The 12,698-nt window shown below is 52.6% G+C and overlaps 1 protein-coding gene across 1 annotated transcript; it reads left to right on the top strand.

Annotated features, from left to right (window-relative positions):
- The first annotated feature begins 1,873 nt into the window (after positions 1-1,873).
- On the top strand, positions 1,874-12,145 carry FARSA (phenylalanyl-tRNA synthetase subunit alpha). The gene is made up of 13 exons (XM_006730554.3): positions 1,874-2,056; positions 4,104-4,241; positions 4,325-4,423; positions 4,508-4,626; positions 5,555-5,647; positions 5,731-5,859; positions 5,936-6,051; positions 7,627-7,711; positions 7,806-7,905; positions 7,997-8,165; positions 8,270-8,347; positions 8,502-8,616; positions 9,314-12,145. Exons 1-13 carry the CDS (start codon positions 1,910-1,912, stop codon positions 9,450-9,452), a joined length of 1,527 nt encoding a protein of 508 aa, XP_006730617.1. The 5' UTR covers positions 1,874-1,909; the 3' UTR covers positions 9,453-12,145.
- Positions 12,146-12,698: the final 553 nt, after the last annotated feature.

Below are 12,698 nucleotides of genomic sequence, written 5' to 3'. Positions count from 1 at the left end.
CAGTGACTGACACCATCTCCCTGCCCACCCCCCCCCTCAGCTGCAGGAAGCAGGAAGCAGGTCTGGGGGTTTCCCAAATTCTAAGCAAACAGGCCCTGGACCTGTAACATGGAAATGAACTCGGGAAAGGGAGAATCCTGGCAAAAGACTGGGGGAAGGGGTGCTTCCCTGATAGTAGTGGGGACTCAGAAAAAGGAATGGGGAGTCTTGGAGAAGTTGGGGTTCTGCCCCAGACATATCCAGTATCACCCAACCTGCACTCCCTCATGAGGAGCCCCAATTTGGGGTGATCACTCCTGGCCTGCCACTGACCCTCCATTCCACCATAATGTCACGCACACGTGAGCTTGGTGCTTCCTGCCTGAGGGTAGACACTGTCTTACTCACTTCACCATCCCCCAGTGTCTCTTGTAGCACCTGGCACAAAAGAGGCTTAAAACCTACTTGCTGTGTGACAGAAAGAAGGAAAGACTCTTGGAGGAATTAAATAAACTAAGACAAGGGAAGTGTTTTGAAGCTAAGAAGGGACTTGGAGATCCACATACTGAATTTTTATAAGGACCTCACTGTAGGGTCAGGATCGGGTGATCTTAGTAACCCCACTTTTCAGGCTTACATAATTGTGATGGTTAAATGAGTAAAGGTGTTCTGCTTACGATAGTGCTTGTCACATGGTCCACACTCAATTTAGTATTAGCGAGTATGCGTATGTGTGTGGGCAGTATTTCACTTAAATCTCACAATGACCTGGGCTTATATCATCTCTCTCCAGGCAAGGAAACAGGCACAGAAAGATTAAGCGACTTGGCTAAGTGGCATAAATGGGATTAGAATCTACTTGCACTGTCTAATCTCCACTGGCCACATGTGACTATTGACCATTTGAAATGTAGCTGGTCCCAACTGAGATGGGTCATAAGTGTAAAATACGCATCAGATTTTGGAGACTTACTATAAAAAAAGAACATAAAATATTCCATTAGTAATTTTATAATATTGAAATGATAATTTGGACATATTAGGTTTGGTAGATTCTTCAAATTTATTTCATCCATTTTGTTTTTAACATTGCCACTAGAAAATTTAAAATTAGATTTGTGTCTTGCATTATATTTCTACAGGCCAGTACTGATTAGGGTCTCCATTATTGCCCTCACATTGATCTTCTCAGAGCATGCAGGGATTGGGAGTGGGATCTGAAGTGTTTATAGTTTCTGACACCATCTCTACCAACTGCTTGTAGAACCGTGGGGAAGTCATATCACCCTCTGAGCTTCCATTTTCACAACCGTGAAAGGGGGATTATATTAATATTTACATCAAAGTTTTGGAGAAAATGAAGTAACACACCCAAAGCACTTAGTACTGGGCAGAGGACACGAGATGTCCATACAGGTTAGCTGCTATCTTGACTATATTATTAGGTGAGCCCCTCTCCCCTTTATAAATAGGGATGGTCCCTATCTAGCCTCCCTTTAAAAACTTAAAAGTCATTGGTATCAGCGTAATGACTATCTCTGGAGCCCACCACCTACAGCCCTCCTGCAGGCCAAGAGCGAATCCCACAAGGGCAGAGGGCTCCTAGGCTCAGAGAGAGGGAAGTCCAAGGTCACACCGCCTACTTGCTGGAAGTGGGGCTAGATGAAAGTTAAAACACCGCTGCGATTCTGTCCTTGGGGGTCTTCCATTTGGCGTCTCTGGTCAACCAGACACAACTAGTCTAGCTAGGGCGGAGGCGGGCACTGAGTCTCTCCCACCCTCTAAGTTTCAATCGCCACACTGAAGATGGCGTCATCCTGAGCCTCGCCACAGGTCCGCCACACTCAAGATGGCGACACTCTCCCGGCGCCGGTTCCGGTTCCGGTTGTTTAGGCCCCGGCGGGACACGCCGAGCACGCTGGCAGCAGCCATGGCGGACGGCCCGGTGGCGGAGGTGCTGCTCCGGCAGCTAGAGGCGGCCGATGGCGGCCTGGACAGCGCGGACCTGGCAGCTAAGCTGGGCGTGGACCACCAGGCCGTTGTGGGCGCGGTGAAGAGCCTGCAAGCGCTGGGCGAGGTGAGTCCGATCCGTGATGCCGGGCCTCCTCGCTTTTGCACCTGAAGTCCCCTTGTCCGAAGGCCCTGCCTGCTGAAGAACCCTTCGGGTGTCCAGCCTGGGGTGCACAGGCAGGGACTCGGCAGCAAGTGAGAGCCCAGAAGCACTGACGTTCTGCGCTCAGTGAATGTCCATTGAGACATGGTAGGCATCAGGGAGGGCACGATGGTGGACAAGGGAGACCCGGTTGCTGCCCTCAAGAAGGAGGTTGCGGTCTAATGAGGGAGATACTCAGGTGACTCTCAGAGCGATAGAGGAGGTACAGGGAACCCAGAGGTGACAGCTGGCCCAGGCTTGGGAGTCAAGGAGAACGTCCTGGAAGAGGTGACGGCTGAGTCGGGCCTCTGCGCTGAGGAGGAAAGCTCCAGGGAACAATGGCAGGAACGGGAAACAGGTGTAGAAAGGCATTAGTAGAGCCAAAATTTGCAAGGCCTTGTAGGTCTTTATCTCACGGGGGTACTGGAGAGCCATGGCAGGAGCTGGAGGCAGTCAGATGTGTGTCCTTTCTGCATCACTTTGGGAAAGGATTGGCAGGGGCAGGACTGGCGGTGAGGGGAGGAAGGCAGAGGTTGGCACATCCCCAAGCTAGAGGGCCTGGTGTCTAGTTGTAGGGAGGCGGGTGGAATGGAGAGAGGATTCAGGAGAGGGAATGAAAGGAGATTTCATGGCAAGGCAGGGAGAGCAGGGATGAAGCCCAGCCTTTTTGACTTGGACAAGTAAAAGGTGATAGAGTCATAGGAGGAAGATTCGGAGAGGCCTATGGGCCACCCAGGAGGCTGGATCCTCGGGGCTACAAATCAGAAAACATAACTGGGCTGCATATTCATCAAGCTCATGTTCTGTGCCCCACTTTGGTCTCGGCTTTATTCATTATCTAGTCCTTGTCATTACCCCGGGATGGTAGCACTGATATGTCCGTTTTGCAGACTGGACACCTTCTGAGCACTGGTCAGTAACTTGATCAGTGTCACTAGAAGGAACAGGCAAACGTGGATTTGAAATTAAGCGTTCAGGCTGCAGAGCCTGAGGTCATCAGTGCAGAGAGGGCCTTGGGTGTGGGGTGTCAGTACCTTGGTTGATGTGAAATTGACTTGTGTTGGTCACAGAAGGTTAAATAGTGGCTATTTATTGTGGCTCGGCCTAACACAGTGATGGTAACGAAACAGTCTATGTCCTTTCCATATGTTAATTCAGTAATTACTCAAGAAAACTTCTTGGGGTAGAGCCCATCACACCTTTCTCTTACTGATAAGAAAACTTGTTCAGGGAAGTTAAGCAACTTTGCCAAGTTCACACAGGGAGTGAGGAGCAGAGCTGGGGATTAGAGTGGAGAGGGAGCTAAGTCCCGTGGGCCCCACCCAACCTTGCTCCTCTGTGCACGACCTGAACCCGTCCTCATCATGGAGCCTTGGATTCCTGTGTGTATTGGGGACCTGGAGGCCCTTTGCTGACACGCTGGGCACTGAGATGCAAACACGTTAAATGTGGAGACGAATCAGTTCACTTGGGGCCTTAAAATCTTTCTCAGGTTCAAAAGCAATAGAAAGAACTAATTTTCTGCTAGGTACCATTCTTAGTACTTTACTTCACCCTGGGAGATGTGAGTCGTCTCTGTCATTATCGTTGTGTCACAGAAGGGAAACTGAAGCTCGGCGAGGGGTACTCACTCAGCTGGGAAGTGGTGCAGCTCAGATGTAAAGCTGGCTTCAGGGACACCTGAGTGGCTCAGTCGTTAAATGTCTGCCTTCAGCTCGGGTCATGATCCCAGGGTCCTGGGATCGAGCTCTGCATCGGGCTCCCCACTCTGCGGGAGGCCTTCTTCTCCCTCTCCGACTCCCCCTGCTTGTGTTCCCTCTCACTGTATGTCTTTCTGTCAAATAAATAAATAAATAATCTTTAAAAAAAATAAAGCTGGCTTCAGGCGCTGTGCAACCCAAGTGCTGTGGTGAGGGCGTGCTTGGCTCTGAACCCTGTCTCTGCGGGTCTTCCCTCCCCCATTTCCCTGCAGATCATTGAGGCTGAGCTGCGCTCCACCAAGCGCTGGGAGCTTACTGCTGAGGGCGAGGAGATGGCCCGGGAGGGCAGCCATGAGGCCCGGGTGTTTCGCAGCATCCCCCAGGAGGGCCTGGCCCAGAGCGAGCTCATGGTAAGGTCCTAGGGGCGAGGCCTAGGGAAGCGATGGGGCAAAGGGGCCCTCATGCTCCGCTCACTGTGGCCTCACTCCCCCAGCGACTGCCCAGCGGCAAGGTGGGCTTCAGCAAGGCCATGTCCAACAAGTGGATCCGTGTGGACAAGAGTGCAGCCGATGGGCCCCGGGTGTTCCGAGTGGTGAGTCCCTGCAGGTGGGGGTGGCAGGCAAGCAGGGGGGCCCCCGGCCCTCTCAGTAGCCTCTCACACCCGTCGTCATGGCAGGTGGACAGCGTGGAGGACGAGGTGCATCGGCGGCTCCAGCTGGTCCAGGGTGGACAGGTTGAGAAGCTGGGTGAGAAGGAAAGGAGTGAGCTCAGGAAGAGGAAGCTGCTGACTGAAGTGTGAGTGGGTGCCCTCCCCTTCCGTCCCATATCACCCACTTGATCCTAGTGATTGGGGGGACGGAGTCACCCCGCCCAGACTGGGCCACAGTGCTGTCAGCGTCCTCCCAGCTCTGCTTTACCATGTTGTTGTCAAGAGCTCGTGCCAGGCTCATGCCACCTCAGGGCCTTCGCTTATGCCGTGACTTCTGCCGAGAATGGTCTTCCCTTAAGCCAGGCTTGGGCATCAAACCTCTGCCTGTGTGTCACCTTAAAGAGGCCATTCTGACACCCCCCTCTCCCTTTGAGTTCCATAAAAGCTGCTCGCTTCTACTCTCCATACCAGTGCCGTGTTTATTTCCTTTACAGCTCTGATTTCAGGGTCTGAAATTTACTGAATGGCGGGACCTGGACAGGCCTAGGGCTCTTCTCTCACAGGGCTGATGTACCCTTTGAGCAGATACCAAGTGGCATAACGGTTATGAGGACACAGGCTGGAGGGGGGCTGCCCAGTCCAGGTCCTGGCTCTGGCACTTATCAGTTGTGTGACCTTGGCTAAGTCGCCTGATCTTTCTGGGCCTCAGTTTCCTCATCTGTAAAATGGCCTCTTTTTCACAAGGTAGTGGGATGATTTCAGTGGAATAGAGCCTGCCGGCATGGAATAAATCCTTAAGAGTCTACCTATTATTCTTGCTCAGCTGTATGCTTATTACCTTGAGTAGACCCTGGCACATAGTAGATTCTCATTAAGTATTTGTTAAACGAGTAAGTGAGCGACAGAGGGATGTGAGTGTGGGCTAAATAAGAGAATTTCAGGTGATGATGAATGTCAGGAGGAAAATAAAGCAGAGTGAGTTGGTGGCTGGTGTTGGGGTCAGCATCAGCTGGGAAATAGGGAAGCCTCTTGAAGGAGGTGACAGTGGCGTCCCCTCTCCCTCTCTGGCCGCAGGACCTTGAAGACCTACTGGGTGAGCAAAGGCAGTGCCTTCAGCACCAGCATCTCCAAGCAGGAGACAGAGCTGAGCCCAGAGATGATCTCCAGGTAGGGGGTGACCCCAGGAATGGGGCAGGTCGAGGAGGAAGGACAGCCCTCACCAGGCCCACGTACCTTGCATCCCCCAACAGCGGCTCCTGGCGGGACCGGCCCTTCAAGCCGTACAACTTCTTGGCCCATGGCGTCCTCCCAGACAGCGGCCACCTGCATCCTCTGCTCAAGGTCCGCACGCAGTTCCGGCAGATCTTCCTGGAGATGGGGTGAGCACGGGGCCGGGGGTGGGGCTGGCCCAGCCACTGGGCACAGGCAGGGCAGTCAGGCCGCATCTCCCTCCAGGTTCACAGAGATGCCGACTGACAACTTCATTGAGAGCTCCTTCTGGAACTTTGATGCACTTTTCCAGCCCCAGCAGCACCCGGCGCGTGACCAACACGACACCTTCTTCCTCCGAGGTAGGTGGAACTGGCCGCACCATCCAGAACTTTTTGGAGTGTCCTACTCAGTTTACAGAATAAACTCCATTCTCGGCGTGGCCAGCCGGGTCGGTGTGAGCTGGTCCCGGCGACCTCTGTGACCTCCTCCCATGTCCCCTCCTGCCCACTTCATGGCCCTTGCCTGTGCTGCCGGGCAGTTCTCTGCCAAGAACCATCCTCTCCCAGATCTTCAAGGCTGGCTCCTCCCAGATCGTCAAACCTCTGCCGACAGGTTACCTCACAGAGGCCACCTTGACATGCCCTTGCCCCCCTGAATTCTAAAAGTCCCTCATCTCTAGTCTTCAGCGTGGTTTCCGATTTTTCCTTTCATTTACTGTGTTTAGTACTGTCTGAAATTGAATGACTTTTCACAATGGTTGTTATTATCTAACACCCACCGCCCCCGCCCCGAGGCAGGGGAGGCCAGGGGTTGCCGGTTACCTGGCCTGGCCAGGAACAACGATGGCATTGTTATCATTGTCATGGCACCCAAAACTTACTAAGTTCTCACCGTACACCAGTCTCTGTTCTAATTCCCCTGCCGACTGTAGGAAGTAGCACTGTTCGCTCTCTTTTACAAAGGAGGATCCTGGGGCTCAGGGAAGGAACATCACTGGCCCTGGGTCACACAGGTTAAACGTGGTGGAGCTGGGATTTGGTGTCAAGCTTTTCAGGTGCACCAAAATTAATGTTTCTGGAAAGGGATCTTAAGAATTCACACATTCACGCAACAAATGGTTGCTAAGCCCTTCCGGTGTACCAAGGTCTTTGTTAAACATCTGGGTTACAGCCCTGAATGAAACATGAAGTCCTTGCCCTGGTGAGACCTGTGTCTGGTGGGATAGATATTTATTAAATCCTGAGTCGTATGCAAATGCAGTAATGCAAGATGGCAGTAAACACAGTGGAAACTGGCATGAAAGGGGAAGAGGCTGTCAACTTAAAATCAAGTCTTTGTTTACGTAAAGGCCAAAGGAGGTAAGGGAGAGAACCATATATGGGAAGGAAAGTTACAGGAGGGAAAGGCCTGTGCAAAGGCCCTGAGGCTGTAATGTGCCTGGTATGCTCACAGATAGCTGGGAGGCCCTGTGACTGGAGGGAGTGGACAACTAGGAACTGGCAGTGACAGGACAGGGTGGCCAAAGAGCTTTTTTTTTTTTTTTTTTTTTAATTTTTATTTATTTGACAGACAGCGAGAGAGGGAACACAAGCAGGGGGAGAGGGAGAGGGAGAAGCAGGCTTCCTGCAGAGCAGGGAGCCCAATGCAGTGCTCCATCCCAGGACCTTGGATCATAACCTGAGCCGAAGGCAGATGCTTAACGACTGAGCCACCCAGGCGCCCCCAAAGAGAGCTTTGTCTCCACCTCCCGCCCCCACACCCAGGGAGATGGAGGGTTCTGGGCAGAGGGAGGATGTGACTGACTTGGGTGTTCCTGGGCACCCCCTGGCTGCTGTGGGTGGCAAGGATGGGAGCTGCACATGTTGCTGTCCTCAGTGCAGTGGCTGTTTGAGAAATGCTCCTTCACTGACCAAATGATGCTCTGTTTTGCCCAGATCCAGCTGAGGCCCTGCAGCTCCCAATGGACTACGTCCATCGGGTCAAGCGGACCCACTCTCAGGGTGGCTACGGCTCACAGGGGTGAGGCAGGACTCGGACTTTGCAGTGTAAGGCGGGGGAGAAGGTTGGGGGGTCTGAAGGCCACAACGCGGACTTCCTATTTGTTCTCCTGAAGGTACAAGTACACGTGGAAGCTGGAGGAGGCCCGGAAAAACCTGCTGCGCACGCACACCACGTCGGCCAGCGCCCGTGCCCTCTACCGCTTGGCCCAGAAGGTGCAGCTCAGCCCAGGCAGTGGGGGAGGCAGGGGGCCGTCCTACTGACCTTCTGACCTCCTCCCGGGCCTGGCCCGCCTGTCACTCCCAGAAGCCCTTCACACCAGCCAAGTACTTCTCCATTGATCGCGTGTTCCGAAACGAGACCCTAGACGCCACACACCTGGCCGAGTTTCACCAGATTGAGGGCGTGGTGGCTGACCATGGCCTCACCCTAGGCCACCTCATGGGCATCCTGCGGGAGTTCTTCACCAAGCTGGGTAGGCAGGCAGGCTGCAGTGGGAGGTGCTAGCGGAGCCATGGGAGGATGCCATGCCTCCAGGCTTATCCTCCACCCCTCTGCTCACCCACCTCCCCTGCCCAGGTATCACCCAGCTGCGCTTCAAGCCGGCCTACAACCCCTACACGGAGCCCAGCATGGAGGTGTTCAGCTACCACCAAGGTCAGGGTGGAACCTGGCACTGGGATGGGGAGGGATGTCTCAGGCTGCCCACAGCTAAGCCTGGGTCCCTGTCACTGCCAAGCCCACTCCCAAGATCACTGCCAGACCCAGTGTCATCCACACAACCTGCCCTATCCTTCTCCCACCCCCATAGGCCTGAAGAAGTGGGTGGAAGTCGGGAATTCTGGGCTTTTCCGCCCTGAGATGCTGCTGCCCATGGGGCTCCCCGAAAACGTGTCAGTCATTGCTTGGGGCCTCTCCCTGGAGCGGTGAGTGCCTAAGCCACTTAGTATGTCTGGCTGTCACACAGGTGACTTGCTGGGCATGGGGGCCTGCAGACCTTCAGCCCCATCCGTCTGTTCTTCATTTGACAAGCCTTTTAGTGAGCGTCTGCTATATGCTCGGTCCTGTGCTAGGAGTAGGATAGCACACATCCCTGCCTCTGCGATGCTGGGCTCGTAGTGCAGTGAGAAAGATGGCAATTAGCAAGACAAATAAGTAAATTGAACAAATGAAGTTCAGAGTGTGTCTGCAGCCAGCAAATGCTATAGAGAGAACACAGTAGGGAGGGCTAAGGAGACAGGGCTGTCAGGGAAGGCTTCAAGGAGGAGGTAGTATCCGAGCAAAGACCGGAGGCAGGTGAAATCACGGGTAAGCTGGGGGCACATCTGCGGAAGGGTGTTCCAGGCAGCAGGAACACCCAGTGCAAAGACCCAGAGGTAAGCATGTATGTGATGTATTTGGAGAACATGGAGGAGGCCAATGTGGCTGGAGAGGGGGAGTAGGTAGAGTGGGAGGAGATGAGGGTGGGGAAGTGACAGGACAGATCACTCAGGACCTTGTGAGCCCCGGGAACAACCTGGGCTTTTAAGGAGGTGGGAACCATCAGAGAGGGCCTGATCAGAGGAGAGCGCAACCTGACTGAGTGTTAAAACTGTTTTCCTCCCTCCCCCCCCCCCCACCAAGCCCAACAATGATCAAATACGGCATCAACAACATCCGGGAGCTGGTGGGCCACAAGGTGAACCTGCAGATGGTGTATGATGGTCCCCTGTGCCGCCTGGACGCCGAACCGGGGCCCCCACAGACACAGGGCGCCGCGTGACATGGACCACCCTGGATAGCCTGCCTTCCCTGAGCCCCAGCTGTCCAGCCCTCTAGCATCCCTGCCAGTGACCCCCTTGTATTTATAAGGCCTCTGTGAGGCCATCCCCCTCACCCCCACCCCTCGTATCTCTTCCGTACCTGCCCCAAGGTCCCAGGGGCAGAGTAGCAAGTAGCAGGTTCGATCTATGAAGGTGGGCCCTAGGGAGCCCTGCAGGCCAGCTGCTGGCTAATAAAGTGGGCAGTTGTCCTCATATGGTGCCTTTCCTTAGGGATGGAGGAGTGCTAGAGCCCTGGGTATGAGGAGTGGTGGGTTAGGGGTCCTGGATCCTCGGGAGCTCCTGGCTTGCCTGAACCAACCCCTTGGGGAAGACTAGCTCCATCAAGCATTTACCCATCACCTGGTGGTGCCAGGCTCTCCTCTAGATGAACAGAAGTCCCCATCCCTGGGGAAGGGGCATATGGGAGGGGAAGGCCAAGGCAGGTGCCACAATTCCCCCTGGGAGCCAGGCATGGTGGGGTGACAGCGCGGGGGGACAGCTTTAATAAAACAAGTTTTTTTTTAAGCATTTCATTAAAGCTGCCCCGTTCCCCCTTTTTAAAAAAAAGAGCAATTTCTGGTTCACAGCAAAATTGAGTGGAAGGTATAGAAATTTCTCATATACCCTCTGCCCCCACGTCACATGCACAGCCTCCCCACCATCAACATCCCCACCAGAGGGGTGCATTTCTTACAATGAGTGAACTACATAGACACATCCTAATCGCCTCCACTTCATGGTTTACGTTGTGGTCCACGCTCTGTGTTGTACATTCTCTGGGTTTGGGCAAACGTGTGATGATGTGTGTCCGTTGTTCTGGTATCACAGTATTTTCGACGCCCTAAAAGTCCTTTGTGCTCCCACCCACTCATCCCTCCATCCTCTCCCTAAAAAGCCGCTCTTTTTTTAAAAAATGGTCTCCTGAGAATTTCACGGGAGCTCAGAGGAGGAAGATGAGTAGGATAGAGCTTCATGAACCCACGTTGAACATGAGTGGGATCTCTATTTCTGTGAAAATTTTAAAGCAACTCTCAGTCTCCATGTTGCTCACCCCATGTCTTCAGGGTCAGCGCACTTTTGGAAACGTAAACAGTTCTAGAACCATGAGGTCACCGTTATAGCCAGCACAGTCGGCAGCTGAGGCTGTGGGCTTCTCTAGGCCCTGGGTGTGGGGGCACCAATCTCCCAAGGGCTACTCGGTTGATTTTTTTTCTGTATTTCAAATTAAATAATTCAGTCATACAGAAAAATACTCGTTCTTGCAACAAATGTGCACCTCCTGAGTGCCAGCAGCGTGCAAGCTGAATGAAGACTCAGCAGTGGGCAAAGCTGACTCAGGTCCCTGCCCTTGGGAGCGGACCTGGGGGAAAGGGAGTATGCTGGAGACATAGATAAGTACAGAAATGGAGGGAGGGGTAAAGTCACAGAAAAGGGAAGGTGGGTGGGGAAGGTTAAGTGTATATAGCATAAACTAACACAACAAGCACTTAGGAATCCATCCCCAGTTGGATCAAATCTGAGCATGGACTATATTTGTTTTGGATCTTACGCATCTTAGATCTGTGACTAATGGTTTGAAGACCCTATGGGCTTGTCCTAGTTCCTTTTGGCAGCACCCCACTGAGATTGCTCCCTCCTGAATGTGGTGTTTTCTCTTTCTCATGTGTTTTTAAACTTTTGCTACTACATATTTTACTTCAGCAAGTTTGATTTTGCTTATTTTCAGAAGTTATACAGACCCTGCACCATAAAAAAAAAAATCGTCCATATTGTGTGTTGCTTTTGTTTCTTTTCAATGTGTATGTGTGCATGTGCGTGTACGCGTGTGCTTACCAGTGAATCTTTTGAGATTTTTCTCATAAATAATCTTCAAATCTGATGCTGCAGGAATGTACATTTTGTTTACATTGTGGCTTTGCCACAAGATACTAATGTTAGCTGCTGTTTATTAAACTCTGTGTTCTAGAAGTTTATCTCTGCAACCCTTACAATAGTCTGATGTTTTAGATTTTATTGCCTCAGTTACAGGCAAAAATGGATTTTGAGAATGAGTGGCAGTTTTATGCCCCGCCCCCAGCCCCTCTCGCTGGTAAGAGACCGGATTCAAACCACATTCTCCAGAATGTAGTGTCAACATGGGTGCTCCGGTCATTGTGTGACAGGCGACAAAGCCCTGCACAGGATTCCTGCTGCCTCTCCCACATGGACGCTGACCAGTGAATTGGAGCAAAACCCCAACCTCTTGCTTTGGCCCCCTGCCCAACTTTGATCCTTCACCCACAGCTATCCCCATTCCCTGTTCTCCCTCCCCACCAGGCCCGGCTTCTCCTTAAGCACACTAAGTTTGCTTCCACCTCAGGACTTTTGCACACGCCTATTCAAATCTTTTGCCCATTTTTAAGTTGGGTTGTCTTATTATTGAGTTGTACGTGTTCTTTGTAAATGCTGGCTGTAAGAAGGGGCGCCTGGGTGGCTCTGTTGGTTAAGCGACTGCCTTCGGCTCAGGTCATGATCCTGGAGTCCCGGGATCGAGTCCCGCGTCGGGCTCCCTGCTCGGCAGGGAGTCTGCTTCTCCCTCTGACCCTCCTCCCTCTCATGCTCTCTGTCTCTCATTCTCTCTCTCTCAAAATAAAAAAAAAAAAAAAAAAAAAAATGCTGGCTGTAAGTTCTCAGATACATGTTTAGCAATATTTTCTCCCAGTCTGTGGCTCCTCAGGTGACAATTATTATTGTTACTATTAAGGCATTATTGTTATTACTACTATTAGTAAGGGATATGGGCCCAACTCTAAAGGCCAGACCCGCCATGCTTTTAAGGAGCTACCAGTTTTAGAGCGCACAGGTAACTGATTCAAGGTGATACTGCATAAATTTTTTCACTGAAGACAACAGGTCATAATCAAGAACAGCAACGGCCAGGATTTTTTATTGCAAGGACTTCTTGGGGCTCAGCGCAGATGAACTGAAATCTAAGAATTAACGCAAAGACCGCTCGATTCCCCCAACCCACGTCTGGGCCGGGATCCTCCCACATGGGCACGCACACGCACATAGACCACCCCTTCCTCCGGGCGGCGCCGGCTGCGCGCGCAGCCTCTGGGACAGCCCAACCGCCGGTTAACGGCCAGCTCCGCCCCGCTGCGCGAGCAAGTTCTCAAAAAGAGGCGGGACCAGGAGCACGTGATGCAGCACGTGCGCGGGGGCCG

This window comes from Leptonychotes weddellii, chromosome 1 (assembly GCF_054177405.1).
Source record: "Leptonychotes weddellii isolate Sample4059 chromosome 1, ASM5417740v2, whole genome shotgun sequence".
NCBI classification, from domain to species: domain Eukaryota; kingdom Metazoa; phylum Chordata; class Mammalia; order Carnivora; family Phocidae; genus Leptonychotes; species Leptonychotes weddellii.
Note: the sequence above shows the minus strand (reverse complement) of the source record. Positions and strands in the feature narration are given on the sequence as shown.